This window comes from Carassius carassius, chromosome 28 (assembly GCF_963082965.1).
Source record: "Carassius carassius chromosome 28, fCarCar2.1, whole genome shotgun sequence".
NCBI classification, from domain to species: Eukaryota; Metazoa; Chordata; class Actinopteri; order Cypriniformes; family Cyprinidae; genus Carassius; species Carassius carassius.
In genome coordinates this window covers 14,133,412-14,159,485 of record NC_081782.1, presented here as the reverse complement: position 1 = coordinate 14,159,485, position 26,074 = coordinate 14,133,412, and the positions used below count along the sequence as shown (strand labels likewise).

At 37.2% G+C, this 26,074-nt stretch overlaps 1 protein-coding gene across 1 annotated transcript in view; it reads right to left on the bottom strand.

Annotated features, from left to right (window-relative positions):
* Window positions 1-26,074, bottom strand: part of sik2b (salt-inducible kinase 2b) — a 44,623-nt gene that overhangs the window by 9,484 nt on the left and 9,065 nt on the right. Inside the window, exons 4-10 of the mRNA XM_059514483.1 lie at window positions 23,055-23,216; window positions 18,830-18,954; window positions 18,195-18,318; window positions 11,082-11,302; window positions 10,824-10,976; window positions 10,556-10,714; window positions 2,126-2,357 (exon numbers count right to left, since the gene is read on the bottom strand). Coding sequence (XP_059370466.1) covers window positions 2,126-2,357; window positions 10,556-10,714; window positions 10,824-10,976; window positions 11,082-11,302; window positions 18,195-18,318; window positions 18,830-18,954; window positions 23,055-23,216 — 1,176 coding nt within the window. The remainder of the gene's footprint in view (window positions 1-2,125; window positions 2,358-10,555; window positions 10,715-10,823; window positions 10,977-11,081; window positions 11,303-18,194; window positions 18,319-18,829; window positions 18,955-23,054; window positions 23,217-26,074) is intronic.

Sequence of the window (26,074 nt, the reverse complement as noted above, 5' to 3'; positions counted from 1 at the left end):
ATATATATACACACACACCGTATTTTCCGGACTATAAGTCGCACTTTTTTCATAGTTTGGCTGGTCCTGCGACTTATAGTCAGGTGCGACTTATTTATCAAAATTAATTTGACATGAACCGAGAGAAATTAACCAAGAGAAAACATTACTGTCTACTGCCTGTAGATGGTTATGTTTTCTCTTGTTGCTTGGTTCTAAATAAATGCGACTTATATGTTTTTTTCCTCGTCATGACGTATTTTTGGACTGATGCGACTTATACTCAGGTGCGACTTATAGTCCAAAAAAATACGGTATATATATATTTTTTTACCTCTGATACACTGCAATGTCCGAACAGTTAGAACTCTCCTGAGCGCGTTCTCTTTAGTGCGTTTTCAAGAAGGCGCGTGAGGAGGCTTCTTCTTCTTGCTTTACGGCGGATCGCAGACTTATAGGTACATTACTGACACCTATCTCTAAAGTGGACGATTGTAGACAGTGTCAATGGTCCATTTGAGAGATAGGTGGCGGTAATTCTCTTATAAATCCTTGATCTGCCATAAAGCAAGAAGCACTAGTTGTAGGGCTGCACGATTAATCGTATTTTAATCTCGATAACGGTATCCGCCTTTCTCAATTAATTAAAAATAATCGTCACAATATTGACCAGCTCAATATTGATCCTGAAACGTTTTTAATTTGGCACTTGCGTTATCTTGCATTGCTAACAAGTCATCACAAGAGTTCATGCTTGTGGTTGCCAGATGTGAAGAGCTTTAAGCCTCAAAACAGAGCTTTCCCTCTTTAAGAATACACTTTCTGCCTGGTGTTTTATTTAATTTGTGCAATCTGGAAACCCTGCGTGCTCACTGATAGTGGAACAAGCGCTGATGATGATATGAAAACATACGAGTTTAGCGATCTCTCCACAGCGATAATCTGCTTACATGAAAGTGTCATATAGACAATGTGTGCTTTTTCACAAGCCATTTGAACTGTTTGTATTACCAAATGTGCCATTATCAAACTTTCACTGAGTTTCAATAATGGATCTACTGTGTTTGAGGAATAAATATGCTTTTCCTACCTGTGACAATACAATGGGGAAAATGTACATAAATTGGAATTGTTGGAATTTATATCAAGTTTCTAAAGTTTTTTTGTTGAAAGTGGCATGGCAATGTTAGTTTTCAGTGTGTATTAACTATCTTTGATCAAACTTACTGTGCGATCTGAGTGGCTTTTACTCATTTGCGAACAAATTGTCACTTGTGTTTAAATGTAATGTGAATATAGATGTCAAAACACTAACCAAAAGTTTTGTATTATCATAGATGGTTAAATGAAGTCAGTGTATAGTCAGTGGTGGTTGGTTAAAGGACACATGAAATGTTACTGCATTTCCCTGCTGGAAAAAACAAAACTAAACAAAAAAACCTAAACCCAGCATAAGCAGGTTGACTGATTTTAGTTGGTCATCCAGCCTGGTCTTTGCTGGTCAGAAGGCTGGTTTTAGAGGGGTTTTGACAACTTCCTTAGCTGGTCAGGCTGGGAGACCAGCTGGAACAACCAGCTAAAACCAGCTTGACCAAAGTTTAGGCTGGTTTTAGCGGTTATTTTTTTGCTGTTGTTGTTGTTTTTTTTTTTAGCAGGATAGACTCATCGTTATTAATAATCGTGACTATCATTTTAACCATTATTGTGCAGCCCTAAATAGTTGCCTCACGCGCAGGCTGTGTCGAGGATGCGATCATACAGTTCAGGCATTTCAATGCATTAGAGGCAAAAAATTATATAAATACTGTTCAGTTTCTTGCACAGACAGATGTGTCTTTACACATCAATGTATCGTCACGAACCGGGGTTTCATTTGGTTTTGTTTGTGTATTTTTTCTTTTTTCTTATTGTATGTTTTAGCCGTGATTCCCATTCACCTCCATTATAAGGCTGACAGACTGCAATTGTTTGAGTTCAAAATCTTTGTGTTCTACTGAAGAAACAAAGTCACCTACATCTTGGATGCTCTGGGGGTAAGCAGATGAACATCAAATTTTAATTTTTGGGTGAACTATCCCTTTAATACAGGGATTATGAAGTGGGGTTTGAGCCAATAACCTTGTGGTTACCCTGAATCCACACCCACCTCCACTGGTAATGATTCCTGGCTGGTTGGTGACCTCAGACAGCGTGTGTCTGCGCTGACCAAAGCGGGCCGTCTGATAGGCATTGAAGACATGAGTATGATCATCCTCAGTGTCCAGCTCCTCCGTCTCGATGCCCTCATCAATAGATGTCTCCATCATGTTGCTGGGGGACGAGACGCTGGATTTGCGAACAGCCACAGGGGGCAGGGGGTCCAGCATGCAGCCATTGACCTGCAAAACAATATAAAGATCTCTAAATACAATGTTGTTGTTTTTTGTAGCAAAATGTATTTGGAAAGCTTTTCTAGAAGACTTGAAAATCGCTAGTGGGAGATATTAATTCAAAGTCACAAACCTGAGACTTAGTTGCAACAAAAGATATGGTTGCGTAAGAGAATAAGTTGCAACTGTGAAATAGATGCAAATAGGTGCAATTATGATAAATTTATAATCTCAAAATATAATGTTATTGTATTTCTAAGAAATATAGTTGCAATTACCAGAAACAAATATAAGATATTAACACAGCAAGATACAGGACTAAGTCATATTGTAAATTATATAGCCACAATTGTGAAATATAAAATCGCAATTATGATTTATGATACAGTCATATATATTGAGGTAGGTTTTTGTTAAATGTGAGCCAAAATCATCACAATTAAAAGAAAAGAAAAGAGTTTAATACACAAGTTTTACAATTTTAGTTGAATTACTGAAATAAATGAACTTTTCCACGAAATTCTAATTTATTGAGATGCACCTGTATGTGTGTGTGTGTGTTTGTGAGACAGTCACATTGTGAGAAAAAAAGTACCCTACTATACAACTATAAAGTCGCATTTCCTAGAATTAGTCACAACTATGAGAAATTAATAATTTTGCTAAACATTAAGTCATATTATATACTCACAATTATGTGAAATAGAGATTTTTTTGAGAACTGAAATTGCAATGCCAATTACGATAAAGCCAAAATTTTGTAATATAAAGTCATATTGTGAGATGAAAAGCACAGTTGAAAACTATAAATTCATAATTTAGAGATATTAATTTGCAATTGTTATTTATTTATTACAATCATTGGTTGGTTATTTCCAGAAAGGGAGAGTGAGGCAATGTGGAAAATCCAAGCCACAGAAATCTTTCACTTTGCGTGATTGGGGTGGACTGTTTCAATTAACAACGGAAGGAAAGTAAAGCGGTTTAGTAAAGCTGGTCTAAAGACAAGTAACGGCTGCTTATCCACCTGTCCTGGTGTCTGACAAAATCCGCTACACTCTCCTGTTTCCTTCATGACTGCAAACTTGGTCAGTACCTCTATGCTGCCATTACACACACACACATTCATTCACTACTACACACGCACTCACACACACAACAGTCACTTTCGCACATTCACAAAATGTTTAATGTTTCATTTTTCCTCTTTTTCTATGGACAATTTATGATTGTGGACGAGAATCTCCATGTGTTGGAAACTTGAATTAGCATGACGCAATTTCTGCACTGATTTCAAACTTGAATAGAACTGAAGTGCTGTTTTTTGTAGTGCTTGTTTTATCTTTTTCGTTCGCTATCTTAAAACAAGTTTTTTTTCTTCTAATGGGCATTGTGGATTAAACTTCCCTTGTGAACAGAGTTTACTTTGACTGTTTTTTTAATTTAATATTGTAACAGGTGGTTTCTTTCTTCTTTTTTTTGCTATCCTGGGTTAATTTAAATTTGTTAGGATTAATCCTGACTTGCACCAGAACATTTTCTTTACTAGAGCTTATCTATGCTAGGGTGGCCACCACCAGAGTTACAGAATAGAAAGTCACAATTATGATAAAGTTATTTAGTTTTGAAATATAAAGTCACATTGCAAGCTAAAAACTGATAACTATAAAGTCACAATTTTGAGAATTCAAGTCACATGAGGTTGAGTAATTAATAACAGAATTTTTAATAATAAACAATAAAGTTACGCCTTCTTTCTTTGCGTGAACATTTGGGTGGTGTTATGCAAACCTACCCACATCGTGATGTAGACGTGTTTAAACGAGCCATTTTAGGTAGGCGTGGTTGACTCATAAGTTTTAAAAAGAATATCTCTATGGATCTTATCTATTCACAAACAGCTTGTAACACTCCCAAGAGAAAGGTAAACTTGAAATCGCATCACATGACCCCTTTAAAAGATCTGTAAGATGACAGCCTTTAAGGATGTTTCTATGTCTTTGGATGAACTCTCACTTACAACAGTATGTAGATAAGATATTTCACCAACATGCCTTCAAGCATTGTGTTTCCAAAGAACATGTTCTAATCTCCCATCAGCCCTCACAAGTCACTCACAGTCCTGAGGCACATCTACTCAGTCAGCACCAAACACAAACTTTAACACGCTTTGCGATGAAAGCCGAACTTCATGAACACATTCCCTAATGATTTGGGGACAGAGTGAGAGTAAACAAAAACATGGCAGTCTCTCCCTTTTTGCCTCTCTTTATTGCTCCCTCTCTTTCACTCTTGCTTTTTGCTCAAAGGAGTGAGTGAGCTGGAGAGGAGGGGGTGGAAGTCTGGAATGCAGGGACAGGAAGTGTGTTTTGGCTGAGAGGGCCGTCAGAGCCACATGCAGACGGAGTACACTGAGACATGCCATCAAACACAAATTCAACCGACATGGATCATCTGGATGAGTTGAGTTTCCTGCAGCATGCTGGGCCAGGAATGCTGTTATTCCAACACACATTTAAAGAACAGCTCCAGACCCTTTCTTTTTCTTCTTTCCTTCATCTCCCTCTTTTGTTTTTGTTTTTTTACATTTGAGCCCATCATTTTCCCCGGCCCCTTTGTTATTCACACACAATCGGTGTGATTATACAGACTCAGAGTAAATTATGTAATCCCAGCCATCCCCTCCCCACCAGAGGTTGTGCGGTACTCTCTGAGATCAAGCTTCATATTTTAAACATATATTGGAGAGAGTGTCACAATTCCTCCTCTGATCTTAAAGGGAAAGTGTCATTTTTTTTTTTTTTTTATAAATAAGCCATTTGTAGCCATTTATTTACCCTAAAAAGTGTAAACACCATCTCTGTGGTGCTTTCAAACAACTAGCCCAACAACAGCAACACTGCCTCAACCAATGGTGTGAGTTTGGGGCAGGGCTATCTGTTTGTACAGGCAATAGCACATGGGGGTTTGTTTGGGGAAACCTGTCTGAAAACAGACACTATTTGTGCAATTTTTTTTGTCATCTTTTTGTAAAGTTTAGTTTTTTGCTAATGTCAACTAGTTCTCCTATCCACACTCCAATCAGAAAAAGACTTTTTATCACCTAATCAGTTTGTGATTAAAAAAATAAATGATAAAATAATAAAAAATGTTATTTGAAACAAAATAAATGTTAACTGAACATGTAAAAATAACATTTTCAGTTTCAATTAAACGATGTGTAACAATCATTTTTTTGCATTAAATATCCTATTTGAATATCATAAATGTCATTAATATTAATACCATCCAAATGACTTCCTACTGAGTTTTGCATCAATTATTTCCTCTGCAAAACCAAACCCAAACATGAAACAGGTAACATTTACAGATACACGTTTTACAATAAGAGGAATTTTGTGAGGGATTGTTTATTGAACACATTTTTTCAAGAGAGGAACTGGCTGATGCAATGTTCAGTATGAAAGCCATGAATGCGCAATAACTCCACATTTCTGAAGTAAAATACCAGCGCACACAAAGTCAGACAGTTTGTGGTGTGACAAACTGAGAGAGTGAAAGAGAAAGAGTGGAACGACTAAGCCGAAGCGAATGGACAGCTGTCACGTCCAATGTGTGTGACTGCCAGCGACGACTGCAGTCTGACCCGCTTATGTAAGCCAAACAGCTGTGGATGGCCTCAAGGGGAAACACTCATAGTGTATGTCTCACCTCACCATCAGAAAGGCACAGAGATAAATAGGGCTGGCTACCGAACTTCGATGCCTTTATGGTATCGAACGAAAAACTCAGATACTATGAGTATCGAAAAATTTATTTATCTTTCGGTGCCAAACTTCGGTTCCAAAAGCCAAGCGACCATTTTTTTTTTTGCCAAGCGGCTGTGTCTGTGTGAGCTTGTAGCATACGTGCATGTAAGGACCTAAATTCGCCATTGATTGGCTGTCCACCACCACGTGACGTGACGGGGAGGATTTCTGAAGATACTCGTAGTCACACAACACAAGTGTAGTTGTTTTTTCTCAAGACGTTTCCGTTTTACAATGCCAAAGAGCAAGTGTGGCTACACTTTATAAAAGTGGATGCCGAGTCAGCAAAGTGCAACATATGCGATAAAAGTATTGCACCAATTTAATGAAGCATTTGTTTGGATGAGTGTTTTGCCCACCCTCCCTGTTTAGTTTGGTCTACTCCATTGCGTATCTTGAAACACGCCCCCTTTCACGTCGTCTACAAAAACAGAGAGAGAGAGACAAATTTATCCGGTACTAGTGGTGGAAATTATGATTCTTTCTAGAGATTCGTTCATTTCCAGTTCGTTCACCAAATTATTCGTTCAGAATCGTTCACTGATTCGTTCAGTGATCATTTCTTCGTATTACACAAAATATGCCAGCAGGTGGCAAAAAAAGAGTGTATTATGTGTTATGTCTTTAGTCAACGAACGTATTCACTTGTTACAAAAACTGATCTGACTTTATTAAAATGTGTGTATAATCGCATTCAATATATAAAGTCTAATTAAGTTGTTTAGATGAACAAAGCACAAGGTTTTCTTGCCTAATTAGCATTTTAATTGTTTGGTCAGACAGTTTGTATATTACATATTCACATTCATAAATTGGGGATTAAACGTGGAGTTGCTAAATATCAAAACAAGCGTATGTGCACAGTACTGTATACGGTGGCCGAGGCAGCTCAACACGCTGCAACTTAAGAAAACACATGCAAATTGAAAAAACATCAGCAGTGAAGAAAACATCTTTATCAGTTTGACAATACAAATGTGGTAAATCATCACAACACATGCATATAGCGAAACGCGCTACAAATCCTAACAACACTTGCATACAACGAAACGCGCTGCAAATACTTCACATATAACATATAACATATAACACATATAAATTAAGAAACGCTGCAAATCCTCACAGCACATACACATAAAGAAACAATTAATGAAGCATTGCACATTTATTTTCATTAACCTTGAAATTATATTTAGCTGAGGATATTAAAGTTAGCCATCTTAAGTATGTTTTACATTTAATCATGTAATTATTCAGCTTATTTAGGCTAATAATATCCAAAAGATAAAGATAAAAAAAAACAACAACTCATCTTTAAGTTCACCAACAACTCCACTGACCAGTAGCCACTGCACAATAAACAAATCCAAGTCGGGTCAGACACTTTTTGAGGTCTCCTTGAAACATTTCCATTGTGGTCAGTGCTATTTGTAGTGCGTTTGTTAATGCATGTGTTGTGAGGACTTGCAGCGTTTCTTTATATGTATGTGTTGTGAAGTATTTGCAGCGCTTTTCGTTGTATGCATGTGTTGTGATGATTTACAGCTCGTTTCGTTATATGCATGTGTTGTGATGATTTACAGCTCGTTTCGTTATATGCATGTGTTGTGATGATTTGCAGCGCGTTTCGTTATATGCATGTGTTGTGATGACTTGCAGCTCGTTTCGTTATATGCATGTGTTGTGATGATTTGCAGCTCGTTTTGTTATATGCATGTGTTGTGATGAATTGCAGCTCGTTTCGTTATATGCATGTGTTGTGATGAATTGCAGCTCGTTTCGTTATATGCATGTGTTGTGATGATTTGCAGCTCGTTTCGTTATATGCATGTGTTGTGATGATTTGCAACACTTGTGTTGTCAAACTGATGAAGATGTTTTCTTCATTTGCTGATGTTTTTTCAATTTGCATGTGTTTTCTTAAGTTGCAGCGTGTTGAGCTGCCTCGGCCACCGTAACAGTACCTATAACTGCGCTTTGCATTTTCCGTGATTGACATGCTAAATGGCAGACTAACCCGGTTTACTCTCATTCATTTCGTTCATGAACAAGATAAGCTATGTACCAGTTCATTTCATTCACGAACGACATGTATCCGTTCATTCAGCTCGTTCACGAATGACATGTGTATCAGTTCATTCACAAACGAGATGTACTAAATCATTCAACTCGTGCACGAACGACATGGGTACCAGTTCAGTCATTTCGTTCACGAACGATAAGATCTCTAGATCTAGTTCAGACTCATATGAAACTCGTTCATTGAAGGCCGTATTCGTTCACTATATTCAACAAATCACATACTCTGTCACATCTCATACTCGAAGGCTATTGGCTCAAGGTTGAGTAATTCTTTGACAGGATGAAATGGTTGTTACCCGGTTCACTGAGCTGCGTATGCACTGCTTATAGCGCCGCGCTGCTGTGGAGGGAGGAACTTCACTGAACGAGAAATAGGAGTCAGTGGATTACATGAACGAGAACGATTCGTTCACCTAAAAGATTCTTCCAAAATAATGATTCGTTCACGAACGACACATCACTATCCGGTACAGCGAATTTCTCTAAGCAGCAGGCCACTGTATACGTTCACTTAAAACATAACCGACTGTGTTTAAAAAAAGTGAAAGTGACGTGACATTCAGCCAAGTATGGTGACCCATACTCAGAATTCGTGCTCTCCATTTAACCCATCCGAAATGCACACACACAGAGCAGTGAACACACACACACACTGTGAGCACACACCCGGAGCAGTGGGCAGCCATTTATGCTGCGGCGCCCGGGGAGCAGTTGGGGGTTCGATGCCTTGCTCAAGGGCACCTAAGTCGTGGTATTGAGGGTGGAGAGAGAACTGTACATGCACTCCCCCCACCCACAATTCCTGCCAGCCCGGGACTCGAACTCACAACCTTTCGATTGGGAGTCCGACTCTCTAACCATTAGGCCACGACTTCCCAAAGATACGAGAATACATGCAGAGACAATTATTTTGATATAATTGTGTGTTCATTCAGAAGTTACGATACGCGAAAGATGAATTCATTCTCTGTACGCGCATTGTCTGAAATGCTGAATGTTTGTGTCTTGATGAGCATGTATCACTCACTAGGAGTCGCTAAATGAACAGCTGCTGCTTTTTTTTTTTTTTTTTCAACAGAGGATCAGTTGCCCTATTGGTTAAAATCCCTAAACTGTTTACTTAAATATTAAATTAATAAATGACATCAAAACAGGGGCGTTTGCATTATGATGTGGTGGGCTGCTGTGGGCCAGAAGGTCCAGGGCAACTTTTTGGTCCAAGTCCGCCCCTGAATGGCGCACCCCTATCCAAAAAGCACAACCAGTTGTATTAATAATGTTATCCTGAGTGTGAAGTGTTACCATAATTTGTTTTAATTAAGGTGAAAAATAAAAGTTTTGTGTTTAATGTATTTGTGTTGATGTTGAAATGGATTTTAAAACATATGGTATCGAAAAAAAGTATCGGTAGGAACCGGTATCGAAACTGAGGTATCGAAATTGGCACCGGATCGAAAGATTTTGAACAATACCCAGCCCTAGAGACAAAAATGACTGCTAAAAAACATCAAAGTAAACAGCTTCTCCCTCATCAAAACAAAGGCATTAAAACAAAACTAAGTATTTGCATGAAAGAAGAGTCTTGGAGAGAGCAGACTACAATCTCAGAGTGACAACTGAGAGAGAGACAGACAGATAAAAATGAAGACAGCGTAACTAGGACTCTAGTGAGGAGATAAGAGTGGCAGAGCTTGCCGGCTCCTGTGCTGTTATTCCTGTTCTGTATGCCAAGCTGGCAGCCAATCTGGCCGTCTGTCAGGATGGTTCTGAACAAAAGGCTCCTCGGGGAGCAGGCGTGATGAGGAGGCCTGACCAAACAGCCAGGCCCACTGCATGACCTAGTAAGGACTGAAGTTGCTTAACAGCAATGTAGGGAAGGAGTGCAAGAGCACTCAACGGTCTGCAGTCAGACTCAACTCTTGTCACAGCAGATGTTTGTACCAGCTTATCTATCTATCTATCTATGATCCATCCATCCATCTTTTATCTATCTATCTGTCTGTCCATTCTTGATCTATCCATCCATCAGTCCTTGATCCATCCATCCAATGTATAGATAGGCTGGATGGATAAAAGACGGGTAGATAGACCGTCTTTTATCCATCCAGCCTATCTATACATTAAAAAATATAGTGAAAAAATATTGCCCTTCAACAAAAACAATATTTTTGACTGGTTCTTGGTCTCCATTTCATCTAACGACGGTATTGGCACTCAAAATTTAGGAGATCTTCAAACATTTGCTATGCTACAGGCTACAGAGTAACAAAAGCTTAATTCCCCCATAATTCAACCTTTAATCCATTTTTCACTCACTTTGGGAGTCCCAACCTCCTCCTCCATAAGACTGTGTTCTGTAGCAGAGGAGGACTGTGGAAACGTGAAGGAGTCTGCAGAGGCTTGAGGCACAGCTGGGGATCGCAGGAGGCGTATGTTCTGAGGCAGGAGGCTCACCTGAGGAGCAGCGCTGCTCGCCTACAGTGCAGAAAAAGAGATAGACCAACAAAAACAGTCAACTGCATGGCCAATGCCGTATTTACATTGCTATTAATTTCATTTTCAGAGGCAATTTGAAGAGTAATACCTTGACGACAGTCTGCTCTGCAATCGTACTGGGACGTCTCTGGCGGGCATCGAGTCGGGGCTCCACTGGGAAACTGCAGCGGTGAGCCTTTAGCCTCTCAACCAGCAAGTAGTAGATAGCAGCAAAATGATTGTAACTCTTATTCTGAAGAGACTGCAGAACAGATGGAGAAATTATCAAAAAAGAGACAAATTAGTCAAGCCTATTTTGAACATTAAGAGTGTAAGTTCATTTCTTAAAATTTGTGTCATTTCTCACCTCTATGGTTTTGTGCTGATCGATGCCCAGGCTGTGCATCAACCGGAGCACCTGTTCACTGTATTCTCCCACACCAGCTTCCCCCTCTGCAGTCTGCTGATATAACATTGGCCGCTGCACAGGCACCTCCATCACCATCCACTTGTGTTCCTTTATTTGTCCTATAGACAGACGCTTGGTGGGGTCTAACACCAACATCCGCCTGATCAGATGCTCACAGTCTGCACAGAAAAAAAAAAAAAGATAAACATGACACTTGCCAGTATAACCCTTCATGTTCTACTCAACCGGGATTCAAACCGGCGCTTCCAGCATGAGATGAAGGTATGCCAACAAGGACACTAAAGACCACAGGTGAGTGAGGTTTACCTGCACAGCTCTTACTAGCTGGCCGCCCTTACACCAAAAAGAAAATGCAAGTTGATGGGTAATGTTTTTAAATCTCACTAGCTAGGGGTCATTACAATTTTTTCATTAATAGTTTTATTAAGCAACAACACATTTGCTTGACTTAAAAAGACAATGTTACAAATTTACATACATTTTTGAACTTTCTATTCATCAAAGAATCCTAAAAAAATGTATAATGGTTTACACAAAAATGTTTTTAAAATTGATAATAATACACCAAATCAGTATATTAGAATGATTTCTGAAGGATCATGAGACATTGAAGGCATTGAAGCAAAGGCTGAAATCTGCTTTGAAAAATCAGCTTTGCCTTTACAGGAAAACACAAAAGTAATTAAAGCGGAGACAATTTTCTACGTGTTTTGCTTAACATGTCTAAGAACACCCATTTTAATATACATTTAGTATAAAATACAGCTTTGTGGCAAAAAACAAAAAACATTTATGGTCATTAAATGTACTACAATGATTTAAAACCCACTGTAAAATATTTCTAAATACACGTGACAGCATATGCACCAAGTCACTATGTTGCGTTGCAAAACCCAAACAGCCTACAGTTTACTTGGCCGAGGAACTGTTTCTTCTGATAACACTTACCAGTAAACTATTATTATTATTAGTCAAGTATTATCATAATTGTGGGAGCAGAAAGAAAGTTCTGTGCTTGTCTAAGCAGTGAGAACTGAGCAGCACTGTACAATCTCAACCTGAAAGGTTCACCGTGTGTTTGCTTCACAGTAAACACTGCTGCATCTGAGGCAAACAGTACACTCAGAAGTGGTGACAGCCTGTACCGTCAAATGTTTGGGACCTGATTTGTGGTACAGCCTGTCTACAGCTAAAAACCATCCAACAAACACTGTTGGACTAACACAAACCCAAAACACATGATCTCATCTAAGAACGCACAAGGCCTTTTGTCTGTCACTGTGCTCTTGACTATTGACCATGTCTGCCTGAATCAGTGAGGCTGAATGAAACTGCTGCCACGTGACTGGTGATGATGTGGGCGTTCTCAATGCTCCTTTGCATCTCATTGCTGACCATTTTATTCAAGACATGCTCATTCTGTTAATCTGCTGCATGTACGGTTGCTGGAGAGCCTGTGAGACACTAGAGCAAACAGAGGGAGTCGCACAGCTACAGTAAATACTCCTTGTGCTGGAACACAGTGGGATGTCTTGCTGGAAACATCCTCCTCCTGACGGCTCCCTCACTTCAGCAGCGGGAATCAGAGAATCATATTACCATATTCATGTAGAAATCATATGCATAAATACAGCTGCGAGGAACAGTTTGTGAACCTTGATTTTAGGATGAATGGTTCTTCAGATGCAAACTGATATGTTATACTGTCTGATATTTCTAGCTTTTTGATCACCATGTGCTTTAAAAGACGAAATTGAGAACCGTATTTATGAATTAAAAATTTAAACTTGGTTATCATTTACTTCTCATGTCAGTAACAACCTGTATAACTTTTTTTCTTATTAGATGGAACAAAGTATTTTGAAGAATGAAGGTGACAAGTTTTGGTTCCTTTTACTTCCATTATATGGACAAAGAATACAATGGAAGTCAATGGGAACAAAAGCTATTTGGCTGCCAACATTCTTAAATATCTTCTGATTTGTTAAAGAGGAAAAAAAATGCATAAACGTTTGGAACAACATGAGGGTGTGGAAATAATTGAATCTTAATTTTTGAGTAAAGTATCCCTTAAAGCCCAGGATTAAAATTTTTTAATCCTAAAACCAATTTTAAAACCTAAACTTAAAGACAGGGTAGGTAAAAAAATGTATAAAAAACTTTTTTCCCAAATTTGTTTAAACTTTATTTATATATCAATACATAATTAAAATGTAAGTACTCTGAAAAAGAAAGTATAAAAATCGAGTGACTGTAGACCTCTCACGACTGTTTTAAAGACAGCTCATTATTTCCATTCACTCCACCCCCTCCCTTCTGGGCTCCTTCCAAAGCCTCTACTACGGCTCGCTAAGTAATGTTATGTTAGCTATATTACGCAGCTACGTGTGCTAATGACACATGCTTCATGAAAAAAATATGTATGATCAAAATACAAAAAGAAAGATTTACCTGTCCAGCAGAAATAAAGCCATCAAGGAGTCACTTTTCAGCCCCTTGAGTTCCCTCAGTTCTTGCCCTTGCTGGAAAGCCACGCCGATATTAACTCGCGTTTTATTTCTTTGTTTATCCAAAGACTTTTTGTTCATTGCCTTTTCTTGTACTGTTACTGTCTTCCTTTTTTTGCCTGGTTTGCCTTCACTAACTGCATAGGCTGGTACTGTGAAATTTGCTTGCTGTTTCCCTGCCATCTTGGCTGTTCAAAGACGCTCAACACCATTTCACCTCTTCAATCATTGTAAGGATGACGTTTTGGTGTTGGTATGCAGTGCTTTGTTTTCCCTGAACATTATATTTACCCAAAAAGTTCAAGTTTAGCCCATAGAACTTTGTTTCAGAAGTATTGTGGACTTTAACATCTGCATAAAAACCCCAGTATCAGAAGAGAATCAGATGGTATGCAAATGATGCAGCATCAGTGCAGCCTTAGAAGAATTTCAGTCAGGTTTCAGGCTCCACCATAGCACTGAAACTGCACTTGTTAAAATTACAAATGACTTGCAGACTTGGTCTGGCACAAGAAGCATCTAATTGCTAGTTTTACTTAATCTTAGTGCCGCATTCAACACCATAGATCATCACATACTCATAGATCGATTATAAAACTATACAGGTATTGAAGGGCAGGTTCGAAGATGGTTTAAATCCTACATGTCCTATCGCTACAACTTTGTATATTTAAATGGGTAGTAATCTAATTTATCACCAGTTAAATATGGAGTGCCACAAGGATCTGTCTTAAATCCTCTGATATTTTCAATATACATGTTGCCCCTTGGTAATGTTATTAGAAAATGTGAGATTAGTTTCCACTGTTATGCTGATGATACTCAACTATAAATCTCATTGAGACCAGATTAAACTTCTAAATTATCTAAGCTAACAGAGCGTGTTAAAAATGTAAAAGATTGGATGACCAATAATTTTCTCCTATTAAATTCGGATAAGACAGAGATATTACTTATTATTGGACCAAAAAACAGCACACACAATCTTGAAGATTACAATTTGCAACTAGACAGATGTACTTATACTTCATCTACAGTCAAAAATCTGGGTGTTATATTAGACCGCAACTTGTCTTTTGAAAATCATATTTCCCATGTTACAAAAACACCATTTCGAAACCTTGCCAAGCCACGAAACATGGTACCAGTTTCTGATGCAGGAAAGCTAGTTCATGCATTCATGACCTCTAGACTGGACTATTGTAATGCACTGCCAGGGGGTTGCCAGGTGAGTTCTTACCAGGTCAAGAAAATATGATCATATTACCCCAATTTACTCTGCACTGGCTGCCTATTAAGATCCGTATCAGTTACAAAATATTATTACTTACCTTTAAGGCCCTTAATGGTTTAGCTCCTGTGTTAGGAGCCGTCAGGAGGAGGATGTTTCCAGCAAGACATCCCACTGTGTTCCAGCACAAGGAGTATTTACTGTAGCTGTGCAACTCCCTCTGTTTGCTCTAGTGTCTCACAGGCTCTCCAGATTAAAATTTTTTAATCCTAAAACCAATTTTAAAACCTAAACTTAAAGGCAGGGTAGGTAAAAAAAAAAAATGTATAAAAAACTTTTTTTCCAAATTTGTTTAAACTTTATTTATATATCAATACATAATTAAAATGTAAGTACTCTGAAAAAGAAAGTTTAAAAATCGAGTGTCTGTAGACCTCTCACGACTGTTTTAAAGACAGCTCATTATTTCCATTCACTCCACCCCTTAATGGTTTAGCTCCTGTGTACCTAACTAGTCTTCTACCACACTACAATCCCAAACTCCAGAATAGCCTTCCTAATAACTTTTGGGGTTCAGACACACTCTTTCTGTTTAAATCTAGATTAAAGACACATCTCTTTGGCCAAGCATTCAAATAATGCATTTCATAATCTTGTACTGCAATTATATCTGATCAAATTTGCATTATTATTCTTTAGCTTAAACAAATAAATTTTACTTGGTTGGAACACTTGGTCTTTATTTGTTTCTCTGTTTTGCCACGGCATGTAATCTAGGATTTAAACAAGCTTCTCTCTGGATCCAGAACACCTGAGAAGAGACGGTGCCAACCCCTCAGAGGACCTCAGATTATGTCAACCCTGGAAAAACCTACAGAACTACCGAATTTTGCAATAAGTTTAATTGCATCATAATAATTGCTGTTAATAGTGTTCGTTGTCTGTTTGATTACGTCTTTAATTGATTTTTCCGTACATTTCTGCCATATGTACAAAAACTGAGTCACCACTGATAAGCTACTACTAAATATTATAGAAACATTAATTTTCTGTAAAGTTGCTTTGCAATGATTTTTATTGTAAAAAGTGCTATACAAATAAAATTGAATTTAATTAAATATTACTGTTGTATATAACAAAAAAACTGTACAGCTGTAAAACTTCTGTGTAAATGCACTGCCTCTATGCAGCAAGCAACAGCTTAAATGCACCTTTTTTGATATACAGTATATGCAGATTAAAATGCAGCTTTTGCAGGGCTTTTGCCATGTAAAGACAATGTAGACTCATAAGAGTCATGGCAACAAATGTTTTTCCATATTTTAATTCATCAAAATAATTTAACCAATTTCAAGTTTAAGTTATATGAGATTCAACTTTTTTTTTTTTTTTTTTAGGTTTTTTGAGGAATTTTTTTAGTCACACTTTATTTTAAGGTCCAATTCTTGCAATTAACAATTAACTATGAATTTTGCCTCAAACTACTAATTAGCTTCTTATCAATATCAAGGTAGTTGTTAAGTTTAGGTATTGAGCAGGATTAGGTATGTAGAATATGGACATGCAGAATGTGCTTTATAACTACTAATAAACAGCTAAATATATTAATAGGCATGCTAAGCAACTAGTTGCTAGTGAGAAGTGTTAATTTCTTTTTACAGTGTACTAAACCCCAAATTTCTAACTTAAATTATCTTCCTTATCCATAATTTTATTTTACCCTCTAATTATTAGAAAAATAATGTAGGAAAGTTTGCTTTTATGACATTTGTCCTACAATACATGTCATAGAAGATAATGCCATTATTGTGCAAGTTCCTGAATGTTCCGTCCAGGATAATTCTGGAAAAGTGCTCCTCCTTCATGGAGAAGTAAGCCAAAACTCCCTGTATAACCCACCAGGCGCTCATAATCTTTCCCAACGGTGCGTGTGCTGTATTCACGGTGTAGAGGAGTGTGTAGCATGTAGTGTGTAGTGTGTACTAGCACTCTTGGCTAAGAGCATGCTGAGGAGGGGTCGATACTCTGTAGGAGTGAAATCCTGTGTGATGAGAGCATTTGAAAAGGAAATGTAAAGGAAAAACACACGCTGTTCTTTTCATTTGAGGAGTAACGCTCAGCTTCACTCTGAGACACATAAGGGCTTGAATTAAGACCCCCCCCACACTTTACTTCCTGTCTACATACTGTACTATCATAATAAAGGCCGAAAATAAAAAAAATTCTGATACACTAGTCAATAGGGATGCATAATATAGCAAGATATATTCATTGATTTCATTTAATAATTGCATAATTTTTTAATTGATCGCTCATTTCCATATTTTTTTTAACTACCGTTTAAAAGTTTGGTGTCAGTATAAAATTATTATTATAATTTTTTTTTTTTTAAGTAATATACTTTTATTAAGCAAGGGTGTATTTAATTGATCAAAACTGTCATGAAAAAAAGTACCCACAAGATTCCAGAAAAATATTATGCAGCACACCCGTTTTCAACATTGATAATAATAAGGAATGTTTATAAAGCACCAAAACAACATTAGTAATAATTTCTGAAGAATCATTTGACTCTAAATGCTGGAGAAATGGCTGCCGAAAATTTAATATTGAATCACAGGAAAAAAACTGCATTATTATTTAAGTAGAAAATGGAAATCTTAAATTGCAATAATATTTCACAATAACTACAAATAAATGCAGTTTTAGTGAGCATAAAAGACTTAATATAATAACATAATAAATCATAATAAGTAACATAATAAATATTACCCAACCCAAATGAACAGGAAGTGTAGATTACCTTTGGCATCATCTAATGTTCCCTGTAAATTAATCTTTGAAAATGCTAATTTAATAAAACTGTTAAATGTAATTTAGCAAATCTCAAAATGTATATCCATTTTTTTACATGTACATATAATGCTGTGATGCTTAAATTCACTTGTAGCATTTAAAATTAATTGTATATAATGGAACTTAATTGGCTTATCATCAATAGAATAAATCAGTTTTTTTTTTTTAATCTCGACCAGAATTTAATATCACTGCATCCCTACCAGTCAACCTCATTAACAGACTAGACGTTTACAGGACGATCACTAGTGGATCATCATGACTCATTTCGTGTTCCACTGCTAAACATCTCAGAGCAGTTAGAGCCCTCCGTCTTTATACAGTCCACACACACAAACTGTAGCTAAGCACTTATGGAATGTTTTAATTGACCAGGCTTGAATTTCATGAAAAAACAGCATCTGCTGCCAGAAAACTCTCTGAGCGGCAGCTTCGTGTGCTACCAGAGCGTCTCACCTTCTGTCATGAAGTAAGGGATACGGAAACGGCCCTCCAGAACACGCTGCCGCAGGACGGGGAGAGAGGGGCCATCGAAGGGCAGGGCGCCACACACCAGTACGTACAAAACCACCCCCATACTCTGCAGGAACACACACACAGCGTCAGCTCACTGATGAATAACACGATTATAATGTGCAAATGTGCAGGTGCACACACTTAAAGGGATAGATCACCCTAAAAAGGAACATTTATTCACCCTCATATCAGTTCTAACTTTATATGAGTTTCTTTTCTCAGGAACACAAAAGAAGATGTTTAGCAGAATGTTAATGCTGCTCTTTTCTCTTTGTATATGAGAATCTTGCCTAATAAAAAAAAAGGGTTTGGAAGTGACTTGAGGGTAAGTAACATATTTTCACTTTTGGGTAAACTCTTTCTTTAATGGCAGTAAAAAGAGAGCAAGAGAGCTTTCACATGATCTGATCTCTATCTCTCTCACACGGACCACAGGGTGTTTGGTTTATGCTTTGACGTCAGCAGAGTTCTCAAAAGTTGAATAGGTGGTAACACAAACAACAGTCAGCTGACTCACTAATCATTAACTGTCAAACACACTGCAGTGTGAACCTGCATGGATACGCCGGCATTACCCAGATGTCAAGCTGGGGTCCTTCATACTGCTGTCCCTCAAACACCTCCGGGGCGGCATATGGAGGACTCCCACACCATGTGGCCAGGGGCTTTCCTGACTGGAAGAAATTTCCAAAGCCAAAATCTGCAAGGATGAGAAAAAAAATAAATAAGAGAAAGGTGATATAAGAACGAAACTGACAGGGTTTACTATGTCTGGGTTCAAGGACATAGCAGGGAACAACAAACGGGAAGGTTTCATTACAATATTGATTTTGCGACCAAGGTTCCGATACCTAGTGACTTGTGAACTTTCCCAGTCATTTGTGACTGCTGTTTAAAAATAAAAAGTTGATTAAATACTTCTAACAAAAACCCTACACATATTCTTATAAACTGATTTAATAAATTACAGTTGTTCAAAAGTTTAGGATTGGAAAGATTTAAAAAAAAATTTAAAGTCTCTTATGCACACAAATACAATAAAAACAGTAATATTCTGAGATATTATTACGATTTAAAATAACTGCTTTCTATTTTAATATATTTTAAAATGTAAATGTATTTCTGAGATAGCAAAGCTGAATTTCAGCAGCCATTACTTAAGTCTTCAATGTCTCATAAACAGAAAGTTGAAGAGACTAGCTTTTATTTCTTGTAACATTATAAATGGTTTTGATGTCAGTACTGAACATCAGTTTAATGAATCTATGCTGGATATATGCATTGATTTATTTATTTTTTTATCGTACTGACCCCAAACTTTTGAAAGGCAGTGTACATTTCATTTCCATGACCTTTCCAGGACCAAATCTCAACTTTAAAATTCTAGATGCTTATATGAATAAACTATTCATAAAAATAATGCCTAGCAGGTTTATGACTGGTGAGACATATTTTACTATAATATACTTTTTTATAGTTTTGGCAAGTGTGGCAAAAAATGAATGATGGATCCTGTAAGTGTTTGAATCATTTGTCATCAAATGTCGAGAGTTGGGAAAGAGGTGTAAAGTTTACCTTACTGTAAAGTTACTACTCATGACTCTGAAAGTACAGACACTGCAAAAACATGCTTCTCTAATAACCCAAGCCAAAAACACATTTCCTCCACACATCCTCAAAGCTCACAGAACGATGCTTTTGCAGCCCACTTCTTTCTACTTTGATGACTAATATTAGTGCTGTACTCATTGAGAGGCCATTACCAAAATAAAATAAAAAAATCATTTCCACACAAACTTTGCCATTAGTGTGTAATTTTGCAGTACAGACAGACAGCAATTTATATATAGACAGCATTTTAAAATATTTCAAATCCCAGGAAACAATATCTGAGTTTGCGGTGTGAGTTGAGTGTCTGAGGGCATATATTTGCTAGTCCTCTCCAAATATTCATTTTCGATTTAAGCATTTAAAATGTAAAGTCATTTTACTTTACACACTTATTGAAAACAGAGCAAAGATATCTGCAGTGTAGGCTAAATCTCTCTCCAATCAATGCTTTCTAAAAAAAAAGAAAATCCCTCCCTGTAATACTGCATGTAATATCATGGCTGTGATGTAACTAAAGTCCAACGGCTATTTTATAAAAGACACAAACCCTTTCAAATTCCGGTTTCAATAGCTAATACATCAAAACTGCGCTGGAAAACAATTTCATTGTGTCTTTATGAAAGAAATAAACAGTGACTTGATTCATACTATGTTTTTGTAACATTGTGTAATTATAAGAAAAGTTGACTATATTACATAAGGTCACTTAAAATTCCTATGTGACGAAATTTGCATTATATACCACACTACATCTACTGGCAAATGTTGTATAATATGGTATGCTGACAACAGCCAATGAAGGAACAGTGGGTCGCTGAGCAGCATCTGTAATAGGGCTTAATGGATCACGCCGTGCAAACCCTGAAGATGGAAACCATCACCACCTCACTCTTACTTCAATGGGTTGGATGAGCTTTACAAAGTGCTCAGAGATTATATACAAAGGCCACCACTGCCAGAAGTCAAAGACAGTGATGCGAGACTGCCAAATATAGCTCTTGAAAAAAATATGAAAGTCCTTGTGTATAACGGCCGACCTTCCTTTAAAACATAAGCTACAAGCCTGTATTTTTTCATAACTGCAACTGCAAAAAAACAACAACAACTTACATATTATATTATGTATATGTGTGTATATATGTTTTCCAGAAGAAGAACAAAAATCTACAGATCGTTTAAACAAGAACAGCATAAAAGGATCTTAGGATCTGCTTACAAACAATAGGCTACATCTTGAACTAGGTTTATTTTTCCTTACATTGGGATTTTCTTGTTTTAAGCATAGACTTCACTAAATTTCTGCTTAAAACGGGAGAAAATGCCAAGGTGTTAAGAAAAATAAACAAGTTCAATTATTGAAATGATCGCAATTATAATATTTTAAGGTTATATAAAAAAGAAATAAAACAAATAAAATCTTCATTTTACTTCCAGTGAGTATTATGAGTTTGTCTAGATTCTGAGCTTCAGGGGCCTCATAAAATGAAAATGTGAACCTTAAGGGAGAGATAAAAAGCAGCGTTGTTCATTTTACATTGTGATTGTGATGTAATAAGCCAGTATGATGAGTCCATATCAGTTGCGCTGACCCACTTCATGAGTTGAATGCGGAGCAGGAGGAATTGACGTCAATGCTCTAGGCAGTCCAGCGGCAGACACTGCAGGAGTGAGACTCAACATTCAATACAGGAATCACTCAATTTCATCCAGCCCTAGAGTTTAACTCCTGCAGCTTGGAAAGCACTGGCTAGTGCCATATTTACATGCAGAGCTGATCTTTTTGTTACTTTAAAAGCTTTCATTGAGGTCAATATCTTTGGCTCTCATAATTTCATCATGCAGTGGACATACGTAACATGCTGTGCACTTGGCTTGGTGCTGGAGGCTGATTGTGTAAATATCTCTGGGGATCCAATCCTAACAATTTTCATAGTTTCCCAATCATTGCCCACCCCCAGGAAGTCTTTAACTCCCACGGGTTTGCTCATTCAACATGATTTATGGGAAAACAGTTTCTCTTGCTTCATGCTTTGAAATTGTAATGTCATGTCATGTAATCACAATATAAAACCACTGTAAATTGAAACATATTTTGCTCTTTATATCTGTATAATATGGAAATATGTATTCATGGTTTATAGATTAGAGCTTCACTGTCTTTTAGTCATGATGCAAGGGGATAAATGTTTGAAGTGGAACATTAAAGGCTGATGACCTTTCTTTGAGTGACCCAACTTCAGTCATCTTCTGAGAGGCAGACTGTGAATCAGTGTGAGGGCTAAAAGAAAAAGGACCTTTAACAAAGCCTTGTGGGACACTCCTCTGTGACTGTCCACTGCATTACTTGCTGTGCCAAACATCATATTCTACCAACATGATAGTGGAGTTTTGGGCAGATAGCAGGTTGATGTGTCAGGGAAACTGACAATGTTTGGTCTGTGTGTGAATGTGTGTGCACATATGTGTGTGGGAAGCTCTCGTTTTGCTGAGAGCCTAGCATGAATGCTCAAAGCCTGGCTCACTTTATAGTTAGTAACCTCTTGATTGCTCAAATTCAAATGAAACTGCAAATGAACCTTAGTCTGGATATATAGCTCAGCACAGAAAGCACCTGTGTGCTCTTGACGCAACTCGTGGCTCCACCAACTGAGTCATCATCCTGAGTGGTACAGCTTTGATTAATAAACGGTCCATCACACCCTTTATTTAACCAAGGCGAAATCACAAAAACGTAGGTGAAAATCTTCTAAGGCAAAGGAAATTCCAAGCCATTCTGACTCCAGCCTTCAGATGTATATAGGTGCTACAAACTTAAATGATGTTTTACATTTTAATCCAAAGTCTCCACTTCAATTTTGATAAAAGCAAACACACAAAACAGTTTTTTTTTTTGCATTTACCCAATTGCATAAATAAAAAAACATAAGTAAAATAAATACAAACCCTATTTAATTGTGCATTTATTGTATTATATATATAGGAAAACTATAATTATTATAACAATAAATTCAATATTATTTAATATCCAATTAGTTAAATGTGTATATAATATGTAGTACAAATAATAAAACTATAAAATACTATAAAACAGCTGTTATATTTTACAACAATTCATTATCAATAGAACCAATGTACCAAAGATTAGTAATGTTTCAAAAGTTTAGTAAATGTAACCGTGACAGCCTTTACCAGCAATCTTGATGTTCATGTGTCCATCTAGCAGCAGATTCTCCGCCTTCAAGTCCCGGTGAACGATGTTTCGATTGTGGCAGTACTCAACAGCAGACAGAATTTGCCAGAACTTGCGTCGTGCCTCTGGTTCGCTCAGCCGTCCATGCTTGGCTAGGTAATCTGAAAAAAATATGAAATAACTGAACATCACAAATACACAAAGTACGGACATGATGAATCAATGAAAAATTTTGCATGGGTAATATGGGTCACAAAAAAAAGGTTGAAAACCATGACCACATGTTATACCGGGAAAGGCTCCGGGTTGAGTGGTGTGGCAAGTGGCAGAGATTGATGAGCCACAATAAGAAGGCTCTGTGGTGTGTGAGTGGGGTAAACATCCCCCCGCATGGTGTAATCATGTGGTCACCACACCCTAGAGTACTGGGTCAGTCCCTGGCCCTCGGCCTGTAGCCAAACCTACAGCACTCACACATTCCATTCCATACTCGCCTTGGGATTACATTGAGGTGGGCTGGCAGAGCGACTGTGGTACATGGCAGTGTGTTTAAGGCTTCATTCTCTACATAAGCTGTTTTTCAAATATCAAAATCAATAATCAAAAACAGACAGCAATTTGTGATCGCAGAATTACCTTGGATAACCTAGCCTTAAGGTGTAGTCACATTAGCATAGCTTCAGCAAAATTTTATTGGCAATAAAGGAACTATTGATTGTCAATAGTTTAGAAATGTATATGAACACAGCTCAGACAGAAGTCACTTTCAAAGCAATTTTTCGTTGGCAAATTCACATGATTTGAAAATGTGCAAAATCTACGGGGGAACTTTTTGTCCTCACATGGAATTTCCAATCGCACAGATTCCTACTGAAATGATTGATTTTGCCAACAAAATTTTGCAGCGGGAACACACCGTACTATAGAAAATATATTATAAAATAAATAAATAAATACTATATAAAACAATATAACATACAGTGTGTGTACAAAATTATTAGGCAATTTTTTTTTTAATGTGAATATCAACTTGCCTTATAGTTATGCACGCACTGTGTGTGTGTGGGGGGGGCATGTTTTTGTGACATATCAGGACAGAACTCTGTATAATGACATGGGTATGACACAGATATTACAAGAAGAGGGTGACTTATGAGGACATAACCCATGTCCCCATTTTTCAAAACGCTTATAAATCATACAGAATGAGTTTTTTTTTTTGAGAAAGTAAAAATGCACAAAGTTTCCTGCGAGGGTTAGGGTTAGGTGTAGAGTTGGTGAAGAGCGATAGAATATACAGCTTGTACAGTATAAAAACCATTACACCTATGGGATGTCCCCACTTTTCACAAAAACAAACGTGTGTGTGTGTGTGTATATATATATATACATACATGTTTAAATACATACACTACAATAATGTCAAATGTCAAATTCAATGAGCTAACCAATTAGATACCAGATGCAACATTCTGAAATTGTGCTCCATTTTAAACTTTTTTAGGACTAAGTCGCTAATCAAAAAACACACCTGGCATAAGAATGTCTCATATTTGTGTCAAATGGCCAGCAGGAATCTACTTTGAGATAAGATGTTCATACACTCAACTTTATACCACTCAACCGACTGTAATCACCCTCACTAAATCACAGACTGTGGACTTTGGCCAGCAGAACAACATATCATTCTGGTGTCAGCATACCAGGTACATCAGGCCTCTAAAATGCGCTTGTTACATGATTTTTTTCAGTCTCTTAGCCATGTGAGCATAACAAGATTGACCTAAAAGAGCCTGAGCTGGCCAGCTGACCTAATAAAAGTTGCTTATACTTTATAAGTAGTACAACTGGAGTTGCTCTCAGCTGACCCTTACAAACAAGCGGCAGTCGCACCAGTCACATGGACTGACTAAAGAGATACGCAAGAGGAGAAAGAGCACTTCTCTTCTCAGCAAGGTGCATTTCACATGGGGCTTGTGTATTAGGGGTTTTAAAGCATGAACTAGCTGAAGCTTGTAGCAGATTTGTCATTTACAAAAAACTCATGGTATTTTAAGTGTTCCACCAACTTTAATTCACTGAAATAAAATAAGTAAAACGAAGCATTTCTGATAATAAAAAATAAGTGTTAAATTAGATCATTTATTAGATAAAATATTTTAGAAATGAAAATATTTTGTTACATTTCAAAAGTATTTCTGAATATATAATTCAGATTATATAAAATAATTTTAAAAGAGTTAGAAATTTTTTTCAAAATACTTGAATGGATACCATGGTATTTTCTAATTCTTCTTTATTTAGATGACCATTTATTTTAAGCTTTTCATATCAATTTCTCTATGGTTCTTTCACCATAATTCTTCATACTCTTGCTATATGAAAAAATATTTTATATAAAAATATATCAAACAGCTCTCAATTTATGATATTAAATTGCATATAAAAACTTAAGAAATCAAAGAATAATATATCACATTAAATATATAATTTTCTAAAATATGCATGTCCTACATTTCTCCCCTCCACTTCCAAAATTCAAATCAATGTCCCTTAGCTTTCCCTCTCTCTCCTGCTTTGCCTGTGTGTTCTACAGCTTCTACTTATTCGAGGTTGACCCAGTTTCCAGGTCCCTCTAATGCTTCGGCTCTGCGGTGCTGGTGGAGCAGACAGGCTCTCGTGGCGGGCTTCTGCGCTGCTAAGCTCCACCACGGGGGACCGAACCCAGCACCCACCAAATGCTGCTCTAGCTCTCTCTTCTATCCCTCTGAAGATTATCTGATGGAAGTGAGTGCCTGTGTTACATTAGGATAGCTTAGATTCATTCTGATGCAAGAACACATCACTTGGTCTTAATGCTTCCAAAAAGTATCTTTCATAATTTGTGATTAACTGGAGACTTTTAGTCTTGATAGCGATGGCATGCTGTAAATAAGTTGCATAATCATATTCACATTTTTTTATTTGTTTGACCTCAGAAACCTAATTTCAAGTCTCTATTGGACATTTGTCTGTTATC